This window comes from Lepisma saccharinum, chromosome 11 (genome assembly GCF_977018435.1).
Source record: "Lepisma saccharinum chromosome 11, izLepSacc3.1, whole genome shotgun sequence".
Taxonomy (NCBI): domain Eukaryota; kingdom Metazoa; phylum Arthropoda; class Insecta; order Zygentoma; family Lepismatidae; genus Lepisma; species Lepisma saccharinum.
In genome coordinates, this window is record NC_139239.1 from 20,874,219 (window position 1) to 20,899,762 (window position 25,544).

General features: G+C 40.2%; 1 protein-coding gene across 4 annotated transcripts in view; it reads right to left on the reverse strand.

The window, feature by feature from the left end:
* Positions 1 to 874: 874 nt before the first annotated feature.
* ssp3 (SCAPER domain-containing protein short spindle 3) overlaps positions 875 to 25,544 on the reverse strand; it is a 212,984-nt gene continuing 188,314 nt past the window's right edge. For all 4 annotated transcript variants that reach the window (XM_083130793.1, XM_083130792.1, XM_083130790.1 and 1 more), the window contains 3 exons: positions 15,425 to 15,574; positions 10,248 to 10,418; positions 875 to 1,845 (listed from right to left, as the gene is read on the reverse strand). In XM_083130793.1, coding sequence (XP_082986919.1) covers positions 1,756 to 1,845; positions 10,248 to 10,418; positions 15,425 to 15,574 — 411 coding nt within the window. In that variant the 3' untranslated portion in view covers positions 875 to 1,755. The remainder of the gene's footprint in view (positions 1,846 to 10,247; positions 10,419 to 15,424; positions 15,575 to 25,544) is intronic.

The following is a 25,544-nucleotide window of genomic DNA, read 5'->3' on the forward strand; positions in this document are numbered from 1 at the left end:
CGTCTGACTACCATGCTCAAGGTCCCGGGTTCGATCCCCGGCCGGTTCAAATCCGGTAACTTTTCTAACGTTGGAAGCGGCTCCGGCGCCCACCCAGCGTCGAATGACATGGTACCTGGGGGGAAACCATGGGGAGTAAAGGCGGTCAGGGGCGTGATGCTGATCACATCACCCCCACTCACGACCGGATCAAGAAAGTGTGGGGCGTTACCCCCACACCCCCTATACGCCTTCATGGAGTAGTGCTAAGCACAGGGGAGCACTTTGCCTTTACCTTTTTTACAGGCAGAGAGGCACAATCAATGCGGCTGCGTATTGTGAGAGAATGCGCAGACAACGCAGAACAAACAGAGAGGCCCGCTGTCTTCAGGTATTGTTTTGCTTCATGATAATACCCGACCGCATGTTGCTGCGTTAACCCAAGACTTTCTTCAACGGTTCCACTGGGAAGTGTTTGGTCACCCTCCCTACAACCAAGACCGAGTGACTTGCACCTTTTCCAGGCGATGAAGATGTGGTTGGAATGACGACGCATCCACACCAATGAGGAACTTCCGAGAAAACCGTGCAGACCTGGCTCAACAGACAGCCGGCACTTTTTTTTGCAGAGGGTATTGGAAAGCTGCTGCATCGGTACGCCAAATATCCGAATCTTCTTGGTGATTACGTTGAAAAGTAGATTATACGTGTACGTAACTTTTGTCAATAAACCCATTTTGCTATTCACTGTGGTTTTGAGGTCATGCCCTATCGGAGGTTGAAAAAAATAGCCCTCGTAAGTACAATCACTGATGTCCAACACACTTCTAAATTAAAATGCACACAGCAAATGACAAAACCAATGAAGTTAAAAAAACACACCAATTATATTAATATTGTTTTATTATATATTCTCAGAGAACCTAAAAATCTAGGAAATAGATTACATAAATGTTTAACATTTATTAATGGAATGCTGTTCCATTCAGATCATTTAAAATAATAAAATGCTATAAAAGAAAACTACCAAAGCACACAATGTCGACATTCATAAATGATTTGTTCATACAAATCGTAGAGCACTATTTTCACAGGTCCAGAACAGTTACATACAAATTCACACTACATCCTCATTCATGTACAGTATATATATAATTCATTGTATAGACATACTCACTCACCTCATTACTCAAAAATCAATATTTATAATCTCTTTTCAAAAAAAGAATTTGCAAATCGTAGTCTGCCATTTTAAATGGAAAGAAATATCGAGAATATACAAATGTAGAAAAAAAGGAGAAAGTTTGGATCTGAATCATTCTTTAACAAAAAAGATATGTACAAAAATATTTTGCTATATGTTTTTAGCAGAAATAAAATCCGTCATTCAACTCAAAATATTTTTAGTATTTATCAAGAAGCGGAAGTGCTTTTCTAAGCATGAAAGAAAAGAAATTATCACGATGAAACAGCGCATGCTCAACTCAACACCATTATGATGCAACGATTTGCAGTGTACTAAACCATCTCAATCCACATGATACTGCATCCTAATTCAAGTATCCCCTCCCTTCCTTAGGCTATTCACCAAACACAATCGAAGTGAGTTCTTGGTTTTCTGTCGAAACACTCAAAAAAATGGAAAAAGAATCAACGTGGGGGAGATAATGACATGGTAGTATGTAACTAGAATAACTCTAACGAAATAGAAGTGGCATGGCGTTAAATGCATTGGTGTAATTCTTATTATGCTTATTCATTCTAGTTATCCTCGATTTAGGAGACTTGAAGCTCTTTCTTGTCATACAGGAGCTGGACCAAAATATTACTCTTTCCGGCTTCTGACAAGCGGAATTCTTCCAGCAGCTGAAAACGAAAATAAATAAATCAATAAAATGCAATAATACATCACACTACATTAAAATATTAATATGTGGTGGAGAGTCCAGGACTGGGATAGGAATGCAATATGTGGCTTGTGGAGATGAATATGGAAACGAGGAAAATAAAATTCGGAAAAGGTATATAGGATTACGTATCCGCTGAAATCATACACTTAGTCTGGCAGAAAAAGTACACTTCATAATGTAAAGTTTTCAATATTTAAACAGGCGGTCATTTATGGTACCAAGTAGTTATCTTTGGACATTTTGCTGTCAAAAGTTCGAACTCCGTGTGGATGCGTACTCTGCATTAGTGAGGTTCGTTTTCAGCCCATCTTCAGGCATAGACAGGTCATCTGGGACTGGATCTGCGGTTTAAATGGGACTCGAACAATTGAAATAGGCTCACACCGGAAACCGAACATGTGAAGCCTTGACTACAAAGGCATATTATATTGTACAAGTTGACGACATCTACCTAATTGAAAAGTATCACATTACTCGGAAGACAAAAGGCAGATTATTCCTGAGGGCCAAAACGCGGCTGACGAGACATCTGTGGTTCTTTGATATTTAATGTGAGGCTCGTAAAAATATATTAAGATGGGTTTCTTTTAGCATAAAAGGTAATAAAACAATATTTCAAACTTAATAATTATCTACTGTGCATAAGCTAAGAGGCCAGTGCATTGCCAACTATCTGCTTAACCTTTCGTTTATCGCGAACAATTTCTCAGATTTTCTTTACCGCTAGCGCTCCGGTGCGTCATTCCATTATGATGTAATTTTACGTCACGAAATCGCTGGACATGTGTAATAGAGTTGAATTAACTGCACTGGTTTAAAGAGATAGTACCATTCTTTATTTTATGCAGGTCTCTGACGTCATATTTTACCAAATTTCCTCACGTAAAGCCAGGACAATTACTGCTATTGTTAATTGTTATTACTACTATATTATTACAAGCATTTAAACAGAAGACTTTAGTGTATCATTGTCACAAGCTTGGAGGATGTTTTAATCAATTTATTTTTTCCAAACGTAATTCGAACATGCGGTAAGGGTAACTGAAACATAATTCTTTTTAATAAAAACTTCAAACTACTACTACTATGTACTTCTTCTCGTAATATATAAAACATGCCGGCATAATTTCGGCTTAGAATGGTACTGGTATTTGAGGAACGAAACTATGAAATGTTCTGCTTTGTTAACGAAATTACAACGCTCTCAGGATATTTCTAACTGCACGCAAGCTATCCATGCAACTTTATATAAAAGCTCGCGGTAACTAGGCAAAATTCCAGCTTGGCACCGGTAAGGAAAAGGATAAAACTTGTGTCCTTATCTGCCAGCACGGATGTACACTTCTGTTGGGTCCCTAGCCACGTGGGCATCCAGGGGAACGAAGCAGCTGATGCTGCCGCCAAGTCTGCTGATGCAGATGGCGACGTTCTCGTCCACCTTTTGCCAGCTAGCGACCTGCAGAATGTGTTCCGTTCTCGCCTTCTTGACACTTGGCAGACCGAGTGGGATGTGGAAACGGGGAACAAGCTTCACGCTGTTAAGCCCACCATAGGTGTTTGGCGTTCCTCGTCTCGTCCCTCTCGGCGAGAAGACGTTATTCTTACCCGCCTGCGTATAGGACACAGCCGTCTCACGCATGGTCACCTGCTGCAAGGGCTGGACCCTCCGTTGTGTCGTACTTGTAATGTTATTTTAAGCATCCGACACATTCTCGTTGAATGTGTCGATCTTGCTTACCTCCGGCAGACTTTTAACCTTTCTGGCTGTTTGTCATCCCTCTTGGGTGATGACAGCAGTATTTTAACAAATGTTTTTAGTTTTTTGCGAAGAGCTGGACTCTTCCACCGTCTGTAAGGAGGTTTTTAGTTTATTCTGACTTTTTAATGTGTTGTGTTGATTCGTGCAGGTCTTTTTACAACCTGCACTTTTAGTTTTTCCCAAGGGGCTATTTACACCCCTTTTTTAGTTTTGTCAGAATTTTAGATAAGGGGATGTTTCCCCGTATACACGGAAGGGTGCAAAATGGCCTTAAGTGCCGACGCACCCAAAACATTTTAAATCAATCAATCAATCGATAAAATATTAATGGAGCTAATCAAATATGTTATTATATATTATTGAAATATCCGCTTTACTCCTATAATTCACATTTTGGTACTCTCATTTACTGTTCATCAAATATAAACTTGCATACTTTTTTCAAATGTTTCCATAGATTAACGTACCGATATCAAGCGCACTCAATCAAGTTAAAATTAGAATCAGTCAGGCTTTGATTAGTTTTGAGTTTTGTTTTTACGTCCAATTTACGCACACATAAGCTAATCGGTACTGACGATTCTCTAAATGTTAGTGGCAATATTTTATATTAGCATGTAACGTTAGTTGGACATTATTCATTGTATAGTGCTTCTAACTATCCTTATTCTAACATTACGTTGCGAGAGCATATCTCTTCTTTCGTCTTCAAGTGAACAAATTTCCACAGGCAAAAATAAATTAGTTCACCTGAAGACGTAAGAAGGGGTGTTCTATCGAAACTTAGGTTAGAAGAATTATAGTTAGATGCAATAGATAATAATGTCCAATTAACAGTGACTGCTAATCGGGACTGAACCTACAATTTACAATACGATCTAAACCACTATGTGCCTCCACCGGGCATCGAACCCGGGACCCTTTGATTTCAATGCGATGACGTTACCAGTTACATTGTTAAAATAGTTTAGTCAATAATGACTAAATCGATATATTCGCGCGGGTTTTATTAAAAAATTCAAGAAACACTTATCGAAAGTGAGTAAGTTGGCGTACTCAGTCTTTATTATGTCGATTTAGTCATTTGTATAAAATATTTTCTTTTAAGTTTTGCAATCTGATTGAAATCGAAAACACCCAGAGAAAATGTTTTCAGCCATTCTTCACTTGAAACACACATTTTTTGTGCGTACTGTCAATAGAAAGAGAGAACTACAGCATCGAGGAAACCAATAAGGATTTGGTTTTTGATTGATTGATTGATTTAGTTTATTTTACTTCGCGTTTTGTGCCTCTTGGCTAATTTGCGAAGATGGGGATGAGTGATGAAATGATGAAATTGATGAATGGACATTCACAAATAACCAAGCCCAACCGGGATTCGAACCCGGGACCCTTGGCGTCGCAGCGCGATGTGCTAACCACTCGGCCACAGGGTCGGGCAATAAGGAATTGGAAAACAATTATTACATATACGAGGGTTGCTGGAAAAGTTTCTGCAAACTACCATCAACAGTGGCGCTAGTGTTCCGCTACTATAAAAATCGGAAGAATATATCTTTTTTATGTTTAAATTATTTTTGATTGTTTGTTTAAGCCTATTAGTTTATTTTTCACAGCAGTTTGAAGAAGTAGTTTCGTGTGAGAAATGGAAATTTCTCATGAACACTTTCGGGCAATGATTTTTTATGATTTCAAATGTAGTTTAACACCGAAACAATGCATCGAGCGACTTCATTTGGCTTTTGGGGATGAAGCACCATCCAATAGGACTGTGTACAATTTGTTTTCCTAATTCCAGCGTGGTCGCACATTTCTCAGTGATGAAGGTCGTCCATCCACGTCTGTTGTTGCCAGTAATGTTGATGCTATGTGTGAAATGATTGAGCGAGATCGGCATACGACATACCGTGAGATTCAGGCATTCTTGAACCTTGACATGAAAGCAATACATACGATTTTGCATGGTCATTTGAACGTACGGAAACTTTCAAGCCGTTGGATCCCACCCCACACAACTTGACCGAAGCTCAAAAACAGGCTCGTGTAAAGAAATGCTCAAAAATTTCAACAGAAGGCAAGTCAAATTTGGTGTACTACATCGTTACAGGGGACGAAACTTGGATCTATTCATACGAACCCAAACCTAAACAGTACTCAACTGTTTGGGTGTTTCAAAGTGAGCCGAAACCAACAAAAGTTGTTCGTTCGAGGAGTGCTTGTTTCTTCGGTTATACCGGACATTTGGCAACAATAGCTGTAGAAGATCGAAGGACTGTAAATGCTGAGTGGTATACAACAATATGTTTGCCAGAGGTCATCAATGAATTGCGTAAAACAAACCCAAATCGTCGCATTATTCTTCACCACGACAACGCCAGTTCCCACTCAGCACACCAAACTGTTGATTTTTTTGTCCAGTAAAAATGTCGATTTAATGACTCATTGTCCGAACTCACCTGATTTATCACCTAATGACTTCTTTTTGTTCCCACACATGAAAAATAAGATGCGTGGTGAGCGATTTGTGTCGCCTGAAGCAGCTGTTGACGCATTACGAACAGCAGTTTCTGAGGTATCAGCTTCAGAGTGAAAAAATGCTTTCAAATTGGTTTGAGCATATGCAAAATTGTATCGATCTTAAGGTGACTACTTTGAAAAACAGTAAAGCCATTCCCAGAATTTCACATGTCTTTTTTCATATTGATTGCAGAAATGTTTCCAGCAGCCATCGTACTACATAAACGTGAATAAATATTAAAATGCACAGTCGCCGGCAATAAAAATTGGACACCTAGATCTTGAAATACTGGCACCTCTGCAATGCGTTGTGTGTGTTGCCTAACTATACGGCGATGAGCCGACTTCAATAGCAGCTTCTGCTATCGCCGGAGAGTTAGGCAACACACAGAATGCACTGCAGGGAAGCCAGTATTTCAGGATCTAGGTGTCCCAATTTTATTGCCGGTGATTGTACATGTATTTTTAAAATAATTTGGAACATCTTTTTAGAAAACGCGTGTGTGCAACAACGAAATGGGCCTGTTTGCTCATGTATTGCGGCTCTTGAAGTTTATCGTATGTGGCTCTTACATTAGGCAACCCCTTACCCTACGCAGTATGACAAGGGAAGAAAGAGGAGCTACGTTTTAACTGTATGTCTCTGTCCTTAACTTATTTATCCTGATGAGTGGATGCGCTTTCACGGGGACGCACAGCCAGAGATCGTTAGTAATCCAGTCGGACGAGAGATCCGGTGCAGGGATGCTGCGAAAATCCTCAACAGAGCGCGGGGCCTCCTTATTCAATTACACTAAAGCAGCCTGTGTCGTTCTCTATTACCGCCGCAAGGCGTGATGTGCAACATTCCCCTCCGACAAGAAAGGGGTCGCGAGGGGTGTTAATGGAAGGGTGGAACGGAGAGGCTAAATGCGACACCGATAAAAAGAGAAATACAGGTACAAAATCGAATAACTTCCTTCCGGTTTCAACAGCTCACTTCTCATTTCCGAAACACGCACGCACAGAAGGACGAAAAGATAAGAAGGCGCTTAATATTATACAGAGTGTCCGTAAAAAACACAAGTATTTAAACAGCTTTATTAACTGCCAAGCCAAAATCAAAAGGCATATTAAAGCCACAGAAAAGTGACCTAAAACAATACACGACTTATCTAAGTGTCCCCCTCCGATTTCCATGAAACTTGGCAGGTGTATAGAGGGGCCCAAAGGAAGAAATACCAGTTTTTTTGTTAAGGCTAAAAACTGTTTTAGGGAGCAAAAGCCCCCTCAAATGTCAAGATGAGGACAATTTGAAGTAGGGATCTGACCTCTGTGTCCCCCTACGATTTCCATGAAACTTAGCAGGTGTAGAGAGAGGCCCAAAGGAAGAAATATGTGTTTTCTTGTTTCGGCTAAAAAAAAGGTTTTAGGGGGCAAAACCTCCCTCAAATGTCAAAATGAGGACAAATTGAAGTGGGGATCTGACCCCTGTGGCCCCTCCGATTTCCATGAAACTTGGCAGGTGTATAGAGGGCCCCAAAGGAAGAAATCCATGTTTCTTGTTTCGGCAAAAAAGGGTTTTAGGGCGCAAAAAAACCCTCAAATGTCAAGAAGTGGACAAATTGTAATGGGGATCTGACTACTGTGTCCCCCTCCGATTCCCATGAAACTTGGCAGGCGTATACAGGGGCCCAAAGGAATAAATACGTGTTTTCTTGTTTCGGCTAAAAAAGTTTTTATGGGGTAACCCCCCTCTCAAATGTCAAGATGAGAACAAATTGAAGTGGGGATCTGACCCCTGTGTCCCCCTCTGGTACCAAACGCAAGTGCTATTGTGAAGGACGATGGCGGTTGAAGTTCTGTGCTAACAGTATTGGCAGATACACAAGTGGGACACTTGAGATATGAAGTGCATATCACTGGCAAACACAGCTCTGTTCTGTGTGTGTTCCAATTATATGTGCGTGTTATTCCTATGCCATATTTACGTGGTTTCGGGGTCAGATCCTAACTTCAATTTGTCATCTTGACATTTGAGAGGGGGTTTTGCCCCCTAAAACAGTTTTTTTTTTAGCTGAAACACAAAAATAGGTATTTCTTCCTTTGGGCCCCTCTATACACCTGCCAAGTTTCATGGAAATCGGAGGACTCAGGGGTCAGATCCCCACTTCAATTTGTCATCTTGACATTTGAGGGGGTCTTGCCCCTAAAACCTTTTTTTTGCCTAAACAAAAAAACCACGTATTTCTTCCTTTTCCTTTGGGCCCCTCTATACACCTGCCAAGTTTCATGGAAATCGGAGGGGGACACAGGGTTCAGATCCCCACTTCAATTTGTCCTCATCTTAACATTTGAGGGGTGGTTTTGCCCCCTAAAACAGTTTTTTAGCCGAAACAAAAAAAAAACAAGTATTTCTTCCTTTGCGCCCCTCTATATACCTGCTAAGTTTCATGGAAATCGGAGGGGAACACTTAGATAACCTCCCTTGTTAGTTATTGGAGTAGCAGCAAAGCAGTTAATGAAAAATAAATATTTCGTTTTGTCACTAGATTTTCCACAGCCTGCAATATTCGAATTGTTTTGAATAGCTTCATGTCGGGCCAACTAATTTCGTGTAAAAAAAAACAATTGTTTATTTTTTCTTCTTTCTGTTTTGTTATTTGGTATGACTTATTACAGTCTTATCGATTTTAAGAACAAATTCATGATATTTTATTCTATGAAATAATTCCATCAAAAATAATAATATAATTAGAACGCAATACACGTTCAGCACATTTCACATTCTATATTGCTCGCTTTAGTAGCATTTGTGCGAGTTTTCTATTATTCATAGTTTATTCCATTTAAAAAAAAATACATGGTTACGTTACTCATTTCAAAAACAGGACTCTTATTCAAGTAAGTAGCGAGTCGAGGTAGAAATAATTGAAGGGCTAGGGTCTAAAACATGCTAAGTGACATTTTGATCATTTTTGAGTTACAAAGTAAAATGTGTCATCCTTCAATTTTCGAGTGAAATTGCCATGTAAATGAGTAAACCTTTCTGAAATTGGTAAACACAACACAAAAACAATTTATCTACACTATAGTTTCTAATGACATTTTTTCTCAATGATCTCAGAAATGACCAAAATGTCACTTACCATGTTTTACACCCGACCCCTTTAATTAATTAAATGACGAATAACTCCTGCATTTAAGAAATTCGTAGTTTCAACTAAGCTGATCACGGAGAAAATGCTGTCATTTAAAATATCTGGATTGTTTATTTGCAATTTTTCAATGAAAATGTTCATTCTGGATATCGAGTCCAATTTATGCACATAAACGCTAATTGGGACCGAACATACAGTTTAAAGTGGGATACGAACCACTATGTATCTCCACTGGGTATCTGGAATAAAGCATGAATTATAAACTACAAATGGTTAATGAATTGCGTAATTTCACTTTAAGGTCATAAGGAATAGCTTCAGTGTCCAGCCATAAACCGCCCCTTTCTCACAGGCGAGTTGGAGAAAGAGAGGTCTGTGCGCTAGGCTGGATGGCTGTAGGAGGAGCAGAAACTTAACATTATGCTAATGGAAGTAGTATTTTACTTGTTCTCTTGGAAATATCAAATTTCCGATGGCGTAGAAAAACATATGAACAGAAAGAGGACAGGATGGAGATTTTATTTGTGGTGGGAAAAGTTGAAACTTCCATTTAGTTAAAATTAAGTTGAAGTTGCTTCTCCATAAGTAATACAGGGGTTTCAGTAAACACTTATTCATAATATTTTGTTTTACAGATCGTATCTAGCTCTATAATCAACTTAAAAAACCTCTTCCACTTGCAACACCGGAAGAAATTAATGCTCTCTTGTATGTATTTTTTTTCTGTGGCATTGCCATTCCGACGATATTGAAATAAATGCACATCTGGTGCGAAACTATCACTCTTCGCGTTCTAATGCGAAGCATTATTTTCACGTTGGGTGCTAAAAACAGCTGTATATGGTAAAATCGCAACTATGTTGAAAATTTCTGATGTGGAATGGTAAGTAAATGTAAAGAAGTTTGCAAATAATAATAATAATAATAATAAAACCCTACCTTGTAGCTGACTTCCTGCTCCAGGATGGCCTTGTTCTCCTCGTTGTCGACGCAGCATGCCAAAAGCGTTGGGAACAAATGGCAGGAGAGTGAAGGATCACTGAAGTGTACAAATGGAAGGTTGCAAAGTTGCTGCAGGACGGTTGGCATGTAGCCTGACTGGATCATAGTCTGGAATGAAACAATCAAGTCGTAATTATCGGTATTTGTCGTCCACACATTTTAGAAAATTGAAATTTATTAATCAACATACACATTCATATACGTTGGAATAGAGAATACGTTTTAAAGGGTTTATGTGAAACTGCTGCAATGTTGACTAAACACTGTGGAAATATAATGCAAGTGTGAAGAAATATTGGCTTGTTAAATCCTGCTTAGATTGAGCTGTGATAACTGGGATCTTGGTAGTAATAAATGCAAGGGTGTTCTCTTACGTATATCCACTCAATTGATCGCAAATGATCTCAAAATATATAGGGGAGCGGGGATGGTGACATTTTGGTACTGGAATCAAGAAGAAAATCTCGTTGTCACGATTCCAAATTCAGAAAATTTCGAATTCTTGTAAAATAAGCCTTTTTTTTTTAAAAAAAAAAATGTGAAATCATTTAGAGGAGGAAAATGAGGTTGAGTTTGTTTACATATACATGTGTGTGTGTGTGCGGGAGGGGGGGGGTGCATACGTATGCAGTTAATGAAATTTATGACAGAGTCAAAACCATCTCCGAAATTCTTTTCGGTACATTGGATTATCTCTGTCTCTATCTCTTTGCAATGAGCCGAAATAAAGGATGGATTATCAGTAAGACAATTTTGGAAGCGGCAAACATGCGATTAAAATGAAGAGAAAAACTGAAAAGGTGCAACATACAATAAAACTGCAAAAATGCAGCCAAAAGGAGAAAAAAACCCTGCAAAATTAAAACAATGTTTTCCGTTTCTAACTGAAGAGACACTGAATGTCTTGAAGGGTCCTGACAAAAACATGAATTTTCATCAACTTCCAAGCTCTGCTCTTCACCCTTCACGAGTTCTAAGACATAATAAATAATAATCCTTGCACCTTTTTTCTTGCCTTGGAACTCTTCTGTACATTCACTGGGACCCGTCAAGGATACCGGCGGGTCGTGAAAAGAGTGGATGACATCAGCCTGCAGGCGGCCTTCGCGGTAAATATGGCGAGAGTCAGTTCATGCATTGTTGTCCCTTCGACAAGAATGTCAACGCTTCACCATAAACTCGTTTCCCCAGTCCCTCGGATCCTCGCAACTGAGCGAAGTGGCGTCAGGAAGCCGGTATGTTATCTTAATAGCACAGGCTCTGGTCCATCGATGACGCCAGCAGAGGTATTTCCGGTCTACGCACACATGCACACGTCTGCGTAAACGTTCACACACACACACAAACACTCAAGAGACGTGGGCACGTATACCATGTCCTCGGTTCATTAAGATAGCACGTGCGACCAATAAGACGCCTTCACGTTGTCACGGCATGTGGCGCCTCCCATCAATCCATCCATCTTCTGCTAATGCCGTAAGAATAGTGGTTCGGGGGGTGTTCTTTCGTCCACCGTGAAGAATGCAAAGAATTTGCAGTGGCGGTTCTTCTGCCTGGGCAGTGGGACCATTTAGTTATTCAATCTGGCGTTTTGCGTTTTAGGAGTACAAGGGGTGGAATTCTCTCGCACTAAACCCAAGTATCCGACCAGTGATTTAACCCCACAAATTCAACACCCCCTAATAAGACCTAATTTATGGTCACTTTGGCTCTAAATTTACCTTTACAACACCTAAATACAAACTTACGTCCCCAGATGATAAACGCAAGGCGCTGACAACAAAGATACATTTTTCACTCCCCTTCCCCACAACAATATAAAAGTCACATTTAATATTGTAATACAAATATTTACAATTTCAAATCAGCCTTCATTGGGGAGAAATATAGCTAAAAAAAACACAAACATTCGAAATGTGGTAAAAATATTGGAAATAACCATGACTTTTAGTGAAGAAAGCATGAAATTTATTCAAGGAAATCACGCTCTACACATTTGCTGAATCCAAACCACAGAGCAGTGTGTCTCCATCAGGAATCGGCCTCCAAAATGTTAGCCAATACACTACCAACAGAGGCCTCCGAGGTGTCCACAAGAGGCGATCCCTTGATTTTCATCCAGTGTTTCACGCGAATGCCAAGTGCTGGAACTTGGTACTGTACTGTTCCCGCTGATAGTATCGAGACTTTGAACGATATTTGAAAAAAAAAATTAACTAAACCAAATGTACTACATGCGACTCTTTCAGATTTAGCATGCTGAATTATTTATAATGTCATATATATTATGTTTTATAGAAATTACAAAGTCAACCCATTGGTGGCAATTATGAGCCTGCACCAATTTTTCTGGAAACTCAATAAAAATTTTCAAAAAATCCATTTCATTTTCGTTTCGACTCCAAACATTCCTTTTCATCACCCTTCTAAAATCGACCTTACACTGCTCCACCCCATTCCCCTCCGAAGTTGGAACATTCTGGTTGAACTTCTGCTATGGTGCGTCGTTGCATATATTCAGGCGGAAATAGAGAAAAAAAATGAAAAAAAACTTGTTGACAAAAGGTAATCAAAAAATTTTGCAAGCGACTCCACAGCTGTCTTTTATCCATGTTTGATTTTACTACGTAAAAAAACGTTTTTACACCTAAATAACTTTTCCGCATGTAGAGCATGATTTTCTTGTTGTTTCAAAAATATCCACATAGACAAAGTTAATACCCAGTGTAAGATTCATGTCTCTATCAAGATACGTACGTTCCAAGTCTCTGTTGCATAACTTTTTGGACACCCTGTACTTCAAGACTCGAGACCTGCATTTACAACTAAGAGACAAGACGGAGACCAATATCTAAATAACATCTTCGAATTTTGTCACAGTGATAACTTTCTTGATGTGAGTAATTAGTGTTTCGGAAGACATTTTTGACGTTCTTGTAAGGCCTAACATGGCAAATAAAAATATTCCATGGACGATACAAAAAAGAACAATCTCTTACGATCCTCTTGATGTCAACAATTTAATTGCATATTTTTTTTAGCAATCTTCTCTTGTTTTCGGATGCATAAGAAAACTCTGCAAAATTAGGCAGTGAATTACGTTTCATTATTTCCACTGCCCGTTTTTCTAGGAAGGTCCGAAAAGAAGGGATGTCGATAAAAGAGAATATGTGGGGGGAGTAAAATTCTGATATCTTTCCCGGTAATGTAATATAAGCTTTTACATCCATTAAAATTGCTGTACGTTTTTGCGTAATATACTGAAAACAACAGTCTATGCATTACAGGGAAGTTTTTATTTCTACTATTTCGTACATGCGTCACTCCAAGATCATTTGAGTAAGATACTTTCAAAATGCCCTCCGCGTTGACATTTTCAGTACATTTGTACGTCATATACGGACCCAATACAACGTTTATATACGTCCACGATAGTGATTTTCCTTTTAAAGTTGGAGGACAACGATCCTTTCAGGTTAAGAAGTTTACTGCCTGCTGTAAACGAGCATCTCTAATGGTGTTTTCCTTTTTGCGGAAATGCACCCAAATGGCAACGCGAAACATAACGTGTTGTAAGTTAATTAATCCGAGAATTCCAAGCATCATGTAATGCATGTGTGATGCAACGAAACAGCATTGCTTTATGCGGCTACACCACTCCAAGATGCGACTGAGTGTCTATAATGATGCTTGTGAATGGGGTTCCATTACGGTAATATTATTCGGAGGGAAAATATGTTGTTAGGGCAAGCTAACGACAAAGTATAACCAGCCGTTGAGATGGCTAAATATTTGTGCAAAGAGATTTCGCTCCATTATCTCCGCAGTGTTAACAGTAGTAGAGGCAGAACTCAGGACTATTCTATTTCATAAATCAAGATGGAACAATGTGTAGTTAGATGGACACATACTGCAATCACGGAAATAGTTTACTGCACCTACAGAATTCGAAATACAAAGTAATATCGCATTTAATTAGTTTATATTTAAAAAAAAAAAAACATATTGTAGCAGGCAGGGCCCCAGTACGTCATCGTAGGTGGGTGTGAGGCCAGGGGCCTATTACCCAACATTTTTGTCCCTTAGTCTGAAGTACAGATGCTCTACATAATGACTATACGATAAACATTATTACAATTAATAAGCAATTAATTTGCATATTTTGTACTAAGAGCAACACGCAGAACATAAATATTAAAACCAAGAATTATGGGAGGTTAATAAAAGTTTCTATTGTTTCTTTTCATTTCCGATGCGCCACTGGTGCGACGATCATTATATTTTATTACAAAACTGGGTTGTTCAACATCGACCTACTATTTTACGTATCAAATTTAAAGTACTTTTTAAAATCATATCCAATACCATTAGTATCATAAATCACTTTTGTTTACTCTTCACTGAATTTTGACGCTGTAGTGAATTTACATTTTTCATATAAAATAATATTTTCACTTCATTATTTCATTAAAAATGAATAGTGCACATTTAACTATTTTTGATTGAAATATTTGAACACGATGTTACTTTAGTATATGATTTAAGTAATTTTGGATATTTTTAAGTATGTCAAAATAATACATGAAGTCAAGAAAATGAGATTAGTTGCTCAATTGGAGACACTAGTATCCTATAAACTCCTAATAAACCATACACAAACAAATATTCTTGTCAGACACGGGACCCCTTGAAGCGCGGGGCCTCGGGCGAGGAAAGGCTCTGGTGGTACTGCTGTAGCATTGTCTTCCATCAAGGTTCCCGGGTTCAACATGGAGGCATATTAAACGGGGAGGGGGGGAGACGAAGTCATCGCGAGATGCTATTGTTGCCAGATTTCGGAGGGAGGGGTAGCTTGACCCTTGTATGGGAACTTGTGCTAGTCTCTGACCGCGGTTATCAAAGAGCTGTCAACGCGGCTTCAGTTGCTCTGGGGGTAGGTTCAAAAATATTCATGAAGTGATCAAGTTTGCTTCACAATTTCATAATCGACCTGTACGCATAACTTCAAACTCACACCTCTGAGAAAATACATTTAATTATACAAATATATGTATTTTATTTCCGACTGAAAACATTTAATATAATTTTTTTAAAACAAAAAAAAAATTACTCACCTGGTTATCGTGGTTTCGCACAGCGAAAAATCCAACAACTTCAATTACTTCACGCAACAGCTCCTGCTCCCTATCCCCCGAGCAGTACCACAGAAGATAACTTGCCATATGCCGGAACTGCAGAGATATGCCTTCGGCACCCACAACGCACTGCAATCAAACATAAAGACTGTGTAGTTCGATACTAGTTTACATAAAGAAATAGAATATTAAAAAAATGTGTGTTTTATATACAGTGTACAGTTATAGAGTCCAGTATACAGAAAAAAACTGATTTGTTTCAAATAACATAACAAGTTTAGTTGAGCCTTCTTGCAACCATAAACAAACAATGGTAGCCTTTATTAAATGTGGTAATTTTGACCAAATTATTTCATAATTCTACACAAATTCTGCACGATTTCTAAAAGCATTTGGGACGAATGAACGACTATTTGAACAAATGTTTGGTTATTCCAAACAAACCCTTTTCTCCGTGTAAATTGAAAAATTCCAACCAGTATTCTTATTTATTCGGCACAGAAACTATCTTTGGTTTTCAAAAGAAACGTTTTCCTCTGTGTACAATGACAATTTTAACTAGCATATTTTTTTTTTCCGGAACAGGCGGTTTCATAATTTACTATGAAATTCCGCCTCTTCCGCTGTTTCCATGAAGGGGATTTACGGGGAATTTAAGGTATTATCAGTATGTAGGTGCTTACAAGATGTTTTATTAGCCTTTATCTATGATGCTCCTGTGATTACAACCACTATTTTTATTTTAAAAAATCGAATGTCACGGGTAAATTCAAATACAAGCAGCAACGTGACTGACATAAAATCAGAAACAAAGTTGAGGGTCAGGTTTTAGACCGGGGGGGGGGGGGGGGGGTGAGGTGGCGATCAGGAAGAAACATGAACAAAAATAAGAGCCCGCCTCAATGGATGATCGCACTGAATGGTCGACTCACGATGTTGACACAGAAGGTTCCACGCCCAAGTCTTGGCCGGGCCATGGGTGTTTGGTGTGCAGGGGCGCATTAACGTATGTGTATAAAAAACATGGGTCATTCCATATTATAACAGGCCGAAAAGATCTCAATTCTTATAATAAAAAATAGCATAACCTTGTACTGTCAAAAAAAAATATTGAAAAAGTGGCTACTTCAACGAGAGTTCTTAACAGTTTTCAAAAATTCAGAAAAACATAAACTCTAGGATTCATTCCATTTTGCGGGCATTTTAAACAGTTGTAGAAACTTATAGTTTTCCAACAGCACAGATTAAGTGATATATTTAGTACGATAATGAGAAGAAAGAGGGGGAAAAAATGTGCATTTAGTTACTAACAACGAGATTCTTTGAACGGCTCCTCGCATCTGTCAAAATATTTGATAGCAATACAAGGCGGTAGAATTCGGATCAACAGGTTTAGGGGGTGGTGGAACTTCACCACCTCTCAAAAATTTTGGGGTATAATGTGCCCTGTACCCGCCCACCTCCAACGTTACTGCAACCCTATCTACGTGAGGGGCCCTTCAGGCCATTTCATTCGACCTACATCTAACCTTTGCCAAATGTGGCAGATACAAGTGACACAAAACAAGAAAAACAATCACAGAGGAAGCTATTGTATTGTAACAACAGGAAGTGGTTGATCTTCGACTGTTTTTTAAGCATACACACAGCAAAAAGTATTTTATTAAAAATGTTTGAATCAACGACGAAGTGAACATCGCAAAAAATAGTTTTTTTTTATTTATTTATTTAAACGTCGCTTATGTCTTGACACTTTTGTCTAACAGTGACGACGAGGATGAGATTACATGATATTGATGAAGGGACACTCACAAAGTACGCCCATACCCAAGCCGGAATTCGAATCCGGGAACTTCGGTGGGCAAAAGATGATTGATTTGCTTTATTTTTACTTCCGTTTTCTGCCACTTTTTTCAAATCGCGAGGATCGGTGAGAAAATGAAATTCATGAAAGAACAAGTACGACACAGCACTAGTCCCCAGAGGATTGTACAGTCGCGGACACTTCTGAATTGTAATGATCCTACTGGAAGTCAATGGAGTCGTTACAATCCAGAAGTGTCCGTGACAGTACTGGCTTATATTCCAGACACCAGAATAGGTTAGTCTGCAAGAATGCAGTCCATGGGAAGAGAGGTTCACATTTTGTGGCTTCTCATAAGATCACATCTACCATACCGCGCAAAAGATGGGAGTTTTTGAGTTGTTTCTCGTAGTTTTTGTACGGACAGGTGTGACAGTCAGATTTACCGACGTCATTATTATTATTCATGTCCATAGCGATAAAAAAAAAATGTGTTGAATCAAAGTGTTGAGTGTTTTAATTTGTAAGAATATATTGTTGATTTGCCAAGCCGACGGGAGGACGGAGACATTCGCGTGTTTTAAGGGTGAGCACCTGAAAGGTCACGGTGTGCGTCTAAAGCTTAGGAAATTCGACCGTAATGACAAACTATTTAAATATCTCGGTTTCCAGCGGTCAGATTCATGTGAAACTTATACCAGCGCAGCAGCATGTGTGCAAGGACGGATGTGTGGAGTTTCGTCGCGATCAAGCAACAATTACGGACGCCAGATCAAATCGGTTGTAATTGATCAGTTTGTGGGCACCGATAGCAATTGAGCTATGGGCGACAGCGAGGCGAAGGCTTAATCCGCAGAAACTGAACTTCGAGCACGGCCCGTCCAAGTTGGGAGACAATAGAGCGAAGTGGAATGACCTCTCCGGAAGCGTCCCTTCAACGAGCACCTAGCGTCATTTTTCCAAATCCAAATAAAACGAAGGACATGGTTTTTCGATACACAGTCTTACCGCGATCCTTGTAGCGAGAGCACCTCCGTGCTACCTCTCCGTATACAGTTTTGCCGCGATTCTTGTAGCGACAGCGCCTTCGTGCTACCTCTTCGTATACAGTGGACTTTGTTGTGTTTTGCGAACACCAGGAAGTTGAAGCGAGACCGTGTTTCCGTGATTACCTTACGCCGTTTATAGTTTTTGTGAAACGAGGAACACCAGAAATTATGGCGGGCTAAGAGAAGAAGAGAGATGAGGGCGTTACCGTCGATTCGCCCGATGTCAGACGAGACTACGCCGATGATGCCTACCAGCCGCCACGGAGAGAGAGAGAGACGACGAACGCCGTCCTGTTGATGCACCGACGACGCCTACCAGCCGCCACGGAGAGAGAGAGAGAGAGACGACGAACGCCGCCCTGTTGATGCCCCGACGACGCCTACCAGCCGCCACAGAGAGAGATGTTAAACGCCGCCATGTTGACGTCCCGACGCCCAGACCACGGAGATGTTCACCGACCCCGAGAGGAAGAGAAGCCGAGGAACCAGACGTATGAACGCTCTTCGCATCTTCATCGTCGCGACCAAGGAAACCTTTCGTGTGAATACTATGTGTTTTCAATAGCCCATAAAGACGCCAGGACGCACCTCGGAAGCTGAGAGATGGTAATGTATTCATCTGTGTGATTATCAGCACGTGACGGCCCGATTGATTTAGAGAACGCCCTTAAAATTCGTCAACATTTTGAAAACGCCCACACAACTCGAAACTTCATACCAAACTCCCGTCGCGCTTGTCATTTGTAATTTGTTCGTCTCAGGTCAATTTTTCTTATTCCTTGTGATATTTTTTAATGATCTTAAATTCATTGTTGTTTGTGCTCCTTTGGTATTTGTTTAAAGTGCGTACTATTAGAGTAAAGCGCCGCCCACTTAATTGTCTAATCTACCTGAGGTTTGTTCATTTTTATGTGTCAGTGCTGTGTCGCTGCTAGCTACGTCAGGTCGCTTATGTGATTATTTGTTAAAGTATTTGCCTGGTAATATGAATTGCTCGTCGCGGCGAAGTGTTTAAGTACCGCCTGCTAGAGATTATATGTTTGCGTCACTCAACGGAGGTTATTTGTTATGTTTGGAACCACGTGAGGTCTTGTAGAAGGAAAACGTCCGCCCACGTGAATGTAATTGCCGTTGAGACGCCTTTGTTTATGCCGGACACATAATGTATTGTCACCGCGCCGACCTAGTTTCTTTTTAAAAAGGTGAACTTAAGTAAGGGCTGGCTAGGATTTGAGTAGCACTGGAGCAAAATCACAAATGACCCGGTTAGACAAAAATTAAGGAAAAATTAATTGAGAATGCAATAATTAGGGCTTGTCGTCATAAAACCTGTACATGTCATGTATCATTTTTTGTGTTGATGACCCCGAGAGGATTGATTCTGTGAGTGAAAGTGAGAGTGAAAGAGGGGGAGATGTAGTAAATTGATTTTTGTTGGTTATGAATAGAATATACTTTTTATTTTCATGTTAATTTTGGGCTATATCATTTCGTACGCATGTCGCTACCCGTGATTTTCAGGTATGCAGCTAGCCGCTTCCCGGCGACAGGTAAAGAGGTGGTAATTTGAAAGTATATATAGTTCTTTTTATTCGATACGGCTAATTACTATGCACTGTTGGTCACCGATTCCTACACACGAACTCAACCTGGACCGTAACGCTATTTCGCTTGTCCGAGGGAGATTTTGCCGCCTCTATCTAGGTAGTGGTAGCATTTGTTTTCCCGGGCAAGGGAGGGCGTTTCACACAGGTATCAAAACGAACTTCCATGGAATTACAGCACACGTAAAAACTGACAAAATAACGAAATAAGAAACCCCCACACATTATGCGCCACTGGCTTGTTAGCGTGCAGCGACGGTCTGTCTCTCTCAATTTCAAGATCACTCCAGAACACTTCTTGCACTCAGAGAGCAGAAGAAAATCCACGAATCCAATGCTGCGACTATTCTGCAGTAAGGACCGAGTCTAAAGGGTCCCTGCCGAAAAAGCGGTTTGCACTTTTCCGTGCAGGGACTACGAACATAATATAAAAAACCTCAAGAGGACCAAAAGAGAGGGAGATTGGGGGATCTGAAAAGGAACCACCCATCAAAACTTCATTTACGGTCTGGGTCAACTCGGATTTTGCTGGTTTTTCGACAAGGAGTTCTCTTTTCATCGCCTGTTGAAACGCGGGAGAGAATTACGCCGTCTCGGAGCATCGGTCGCACAAGTTACGAGCGAATTACGTGGCCGGCCCGGCCCATGAGAGCCCCGCCGAGTGTGCGTTTCTCGAGATTTGTGAGACAACCTTCTCGCTCCTTCCACGGCTTTCAACTGAATTACTGAACTAAGGCAAGCCAGACCGTAAATACAGTATGCTTGAGACATAACGACGGAGCGCAGGCAAATTTATCGCTTCCTTTTTCTTTTCCTTCGTTCTTCCTGCCCGGCAATAGCGCGGACGTCTACTAGGACTCAGCGATTTTGAAAATCCTATCGAACAAGGGAATAAAAAACGAAAAAGGATTTAGAGGCTGCACTATACGGCACTGCGGTTTTGCTTAGAACTTTCGTTAAAGGGGCTGGTTAGGTTAAGTAGCAAAGGAGGACACTTGAGCGGCGGAATGGTTAGCGTGGTACGCATCGACATTTATCTCATTGTGTTGTTCCGTTCCTTAACGTCATGTAATCATTATTCATCCTCATCGTCGCAATTCACCTACACTCTGTCCCGGAAATCTCTGGAGCTTGCGAACGGAATTGCGTGGCTGTGTAAAAGCGACTGCAGTTACCAGCCTTTGTAGCAGGGTGTACTGCTTCGCTCCGCCCACTCGCTTTATCCCCATCTCTATTGTTATGCGCGGCTTTGCTCCAGAGATTCACATGATAGAGTACACACAGGTAGAAAATTGACGTAAAATGAGCCACTTCAGTCTATATGCAAGCTCTCACCACACATGCGGAAACAACAGACTCAGGCGACAGGATGCAGATCGAGAAAACGACCCAGTCCGAGTGATACCGAAACGACAGGTGTCGCTTGTCGCTTCGGTCTGAAAGCTCTCTAACTACCGCGACGCGAAACCGTTCCATACCTCGCCGTGCCTGGTGACAAGTGAGAGTTTCAATTGTTCTATATCAGAAAGTGTTGCTTCTGTGCTTCCCGACAAACATTTTAGCAGTTTATTTTCACAGTGCTTTTAAAGTGGATGGTGATTTCTTCCAAAAAATTTGGCAAAGAATAGCGAACGAAAGAGGTTGTAGTAGTGTATCCATTGACTTCTGGAGGAGGTTTGGAACGATGTTCATCTCAAGTGTTTTCGAGAAGAATCGGATCATAATGAAGAAAATGTCATTATGGAAGAAGATGGGAACTGTTTTGTGAGAAAAGTCAAGATAACGCGATGAAAAAAAATCATCACTCATGTCCGAATGTTCGCACAAGAAATATGAACAATAATGAAGATAATCAAACATAATGTGGAATATTGATTCAACATATGCTTATGTTGCTTTTATTTAAGTTATCTTACTGTGAATTAATATACTCATTTCGTTTCAATACAGGTTTTCTTTGCTAGGAACTTTGCTAAAATATTACTATTACACATGATCAGGGAATGTCGGCATCTCCGTCAGCGCCGCCCGCCACGCTTCTCCCGATCTCTCGGCTGAAGATCGAAACGAACGCACGGTATAATCAAAATGTGGAATTAAAAATGTGGACTTACAATTGTGAAAAATTACAATTTTCGTTAAGCAGCGGTTCCCCTAGCTAAATGAAAGAGACATTAAGGATTGGCTGGAGCTTTGGGCGACACCAGCGAATCCATATTCGAATTTTCCCCTCTTTTCGAAAAACCGCTATGGTATTCCAAGAGCCGAAAAATTACACATCCTTAGAGAATTACTTCTAGAGCATTCACGTGAATTTTCGTGTGGTTTGCCTTCAATACTGTCTACATATTTAATGGGATTACGTACCCACGAAACTATTGAGAAAGCAAACCACAGGAACATTCTCGTGAATGCTCTAGAAGGTATTTTAAGCCGGTGTAATTCTTCATGATTTGGAATATCAGAGCGGTTGAAAGGAGACGGACATTACGAAAACTGTAAAACGAAATTCAAATACCATTTTAAATGGTAATATAACTAATTATATATACGAAACTTCACCGGAATGTGGCCCATAGGTCTTGCTTCCCTGCATTACGTTCTTCTAAAACTATGGCGCGTGCCATTCCAATATCAAACGTACTCGAGGATCTACCATGCTTGGATTGTACTTGTAAGAAAGGCTTTTGCCACACCATCATCTACTCTTCCTCGTCACGAATATGACGTCACAACTTCTGCTTTATTTGATTGAGGAATTCGTACTGCTTACAAACTAGCCTGTAATTAATGAAACCGAATCCTGGAACTCTGAAAAGCCCCAATCTAAATTCTAATGCGGGCAGAAAGAGGGGAATTCAAAACGTTGCAATTTCAACAAGAGAAGGTTCAATATATAATAGTCTATGCAACACACTTTTCAAGTACAAGCGAGGTAGTCAATTGGATCTTCTTCAAATAATGCGGCTTCCAAAGGATAGCCCGTACTGCTCATCGCCCCCCTCGAAAAACTCATCCCAACTTGTTCCAGTCAATGTTGCCAACTCTACAACTTATTCACTATTCAGCCATTTTTAGAGTAAATGAAAACATACCATTTGTGTGCTGAATACGAAACCAGGGCGTGGCAAGCGACTTTTCATTGGTGATGCTTGGTCAGTGCACGGAGTCCCATCGCCTGTGTTTTCTGGCTTTCGAGATGGGAGTCCACTACCTCTTCTTCTAAAATAGCTTCCCAATTGTTCTCATGATGCTGGGTCAACACTGACATTTTGGAGGGTTCCATCGCGAATCGAACCCGGCACAGAAAGTGAGGACGTTAAACGCTGGAAAGGTTGATAATATAGAGGTGATAATTTGCCTCTCAAGTGATTTTCATCTTGTCCCTCACTACTTGTCAACTTAACCACTCCCCCCTTCTGGGTAAAATGGCACCGAAAAAAATTAGGCATTAAAATTGAAAATGAACAGATTTTTCACATTTTCCGTATTAAGCACTCAAAAGAAGTTATCCTCGAAATAGGCAAAAACAGGCAGGCACTGTAACATTTGTGCATTCCCTTCTGAAACAAACTCAATAAGCTACATTTTCCAGATTAAGAACAAAAAAGGTATTTTACTAAATAACTCTACACATGCTGCATACTTCGCACACAATAGTGTTGCCCACGAGACGAGACTTTGGCCTGTCTCGTCTCGTGGAGTCTCGTGGAAATGCTGTCTCGTCTCGAAAATATTCGTTTGTCTTATGGCACATGGTCAATCTCGTCTCGTCTCGAATTTTTAAAAGCCTGTCCCGTCTCGTCCCGTGGGCAACACTAGCACACAATATCTACAAGGAATGAGGGGTTAGAGCTTTGCTCTTTCCTTCAGTGCACTCTAGTTGCTATTATCAATGAAATAGCACAGAGTGATAACATTGGCAGATATGGTCAAAAGAAAGAAATGAATCTTAAAATCCAACTGATATTCACCTGATTTCTCACAATTTTCCCATTTTAGGTACCAAAAAAAACAACAACAAAAAAAAACAACAGTTATCTTCGAAATACGGAGTTAGAACTAAAATAGGCAAAAACGAGCACTATAAAACTTGTGTATTACTCTCAGAAATGGCCTGAAATAGTTCTTAAAATTAAAAGCCTACATTTTCTTACAAAGAAAAAAAAATAGCATTTTTAGGGCAAATCCGCAGCCAGGTAATAAGAAAGTGCGAAATTTCAAAGTAGGAGCTGCGAGTAAAAAAAAAAAAAAAAAAAAGGAACAGGTTTTGGTAATTTAAAATAACTCAGTATCTGTGTTGATAGCAACGGATAATATTGATGCCGGATATGATGTGGCCAAAAAAGCGAATACAGAACCAAGAGAGCGGAAGAATGGACTGGTTTGCACCTGCTCTAGATTGAATAACCGGACAGCGCACTACAGTCGGTCCGAGGTGGAAACACTGCTTCAAACTAGCTCGCCACTGTTTGTCCCGGCCTAACAGTGTTTGGGCGGATGTAATTGAATGATTTCACGACCCAAATTAGCTTTGGGATGGGGACCTTTTTCCATTCGCACCCCCCTCCCCCCACTCCGTTCGAGCCATCCCTCGGAGTATCCATGCTGGGAAGTTAATCACGGGGGAACATCCTCCACCCCACCCCCACCTTAGCCCCCCTTTTTCCTAAAAAAAAAAAAAGAACACAAAGCGGAGGCTATCATAACGAAGCAATTACCATTCAAAAGGAAATAGGAAGCAGGAGTGCAAACACAAGAACACCGCCAGCTATAATATATACATAGCCATATTAACGCCTGAATGACAGGTCCAATAGCAAACAATTCGAGCGGTCTCATCAACGGCATGTACACACACTTAAGCGTCCCTGGCATTATTTTGCTTTCTGCCTACCCGGTCTCCCGATGTCTTTCTCTCGGAACGTCCATTAATTGCGAACCAACAAATCGCAGGAGTTTGCTTTCCAATACCGAGCAATTTTTTTTTTGCGTCCACCTACCGGATCCGGGAGCGTGAGGTACGACTGGAAATGTTTACCAAGAGGTTTGCACAGTTTTGTCCAAAAACAATATCCCTTGCTTCGACGGTTTTGGAAATTGTCCATTGCATTCAGCCATTACGGACGTTCCATTTAAAGAGTTCAATGCAATCAATTGTTCCTGATAGCTGAATACTATCATTGCCAATACGAATGGATATAGCAATAATGGAAGAGCACCCGTAATATAGGTGGTGCTGGAAAATTCCCCTAGCATATGGAAACTTCAAAAGTTAGAAATCAATCAATTATTCTAAGCAATAACAAAAGGGTTTATGTATATATACACCAGTCACAAGAGGCGGTACGAACCCTTCAGCTGCTGGGTGTACAAAAAAATTGAGCACAATAAAATTCCAGACGCCTTTCATAAATTATTTTAAAAAGGGTTGGATTATCAAAACATTACTGTTATTTTCGTGTAGATAAATGAGGCAATGCATGAATTTCTGGTATTTCTAATGATGAAGTCGCAGTAACTTCGCATCACCAGTTATCTTTAAAAAAATCGTTGGCAGTTATGTCATACGCAAGCATTTCATGGGGTCATAATCCAAATAAGGAACTAGAAAAATCGGAAAAATCAAATTCTTTAAATTT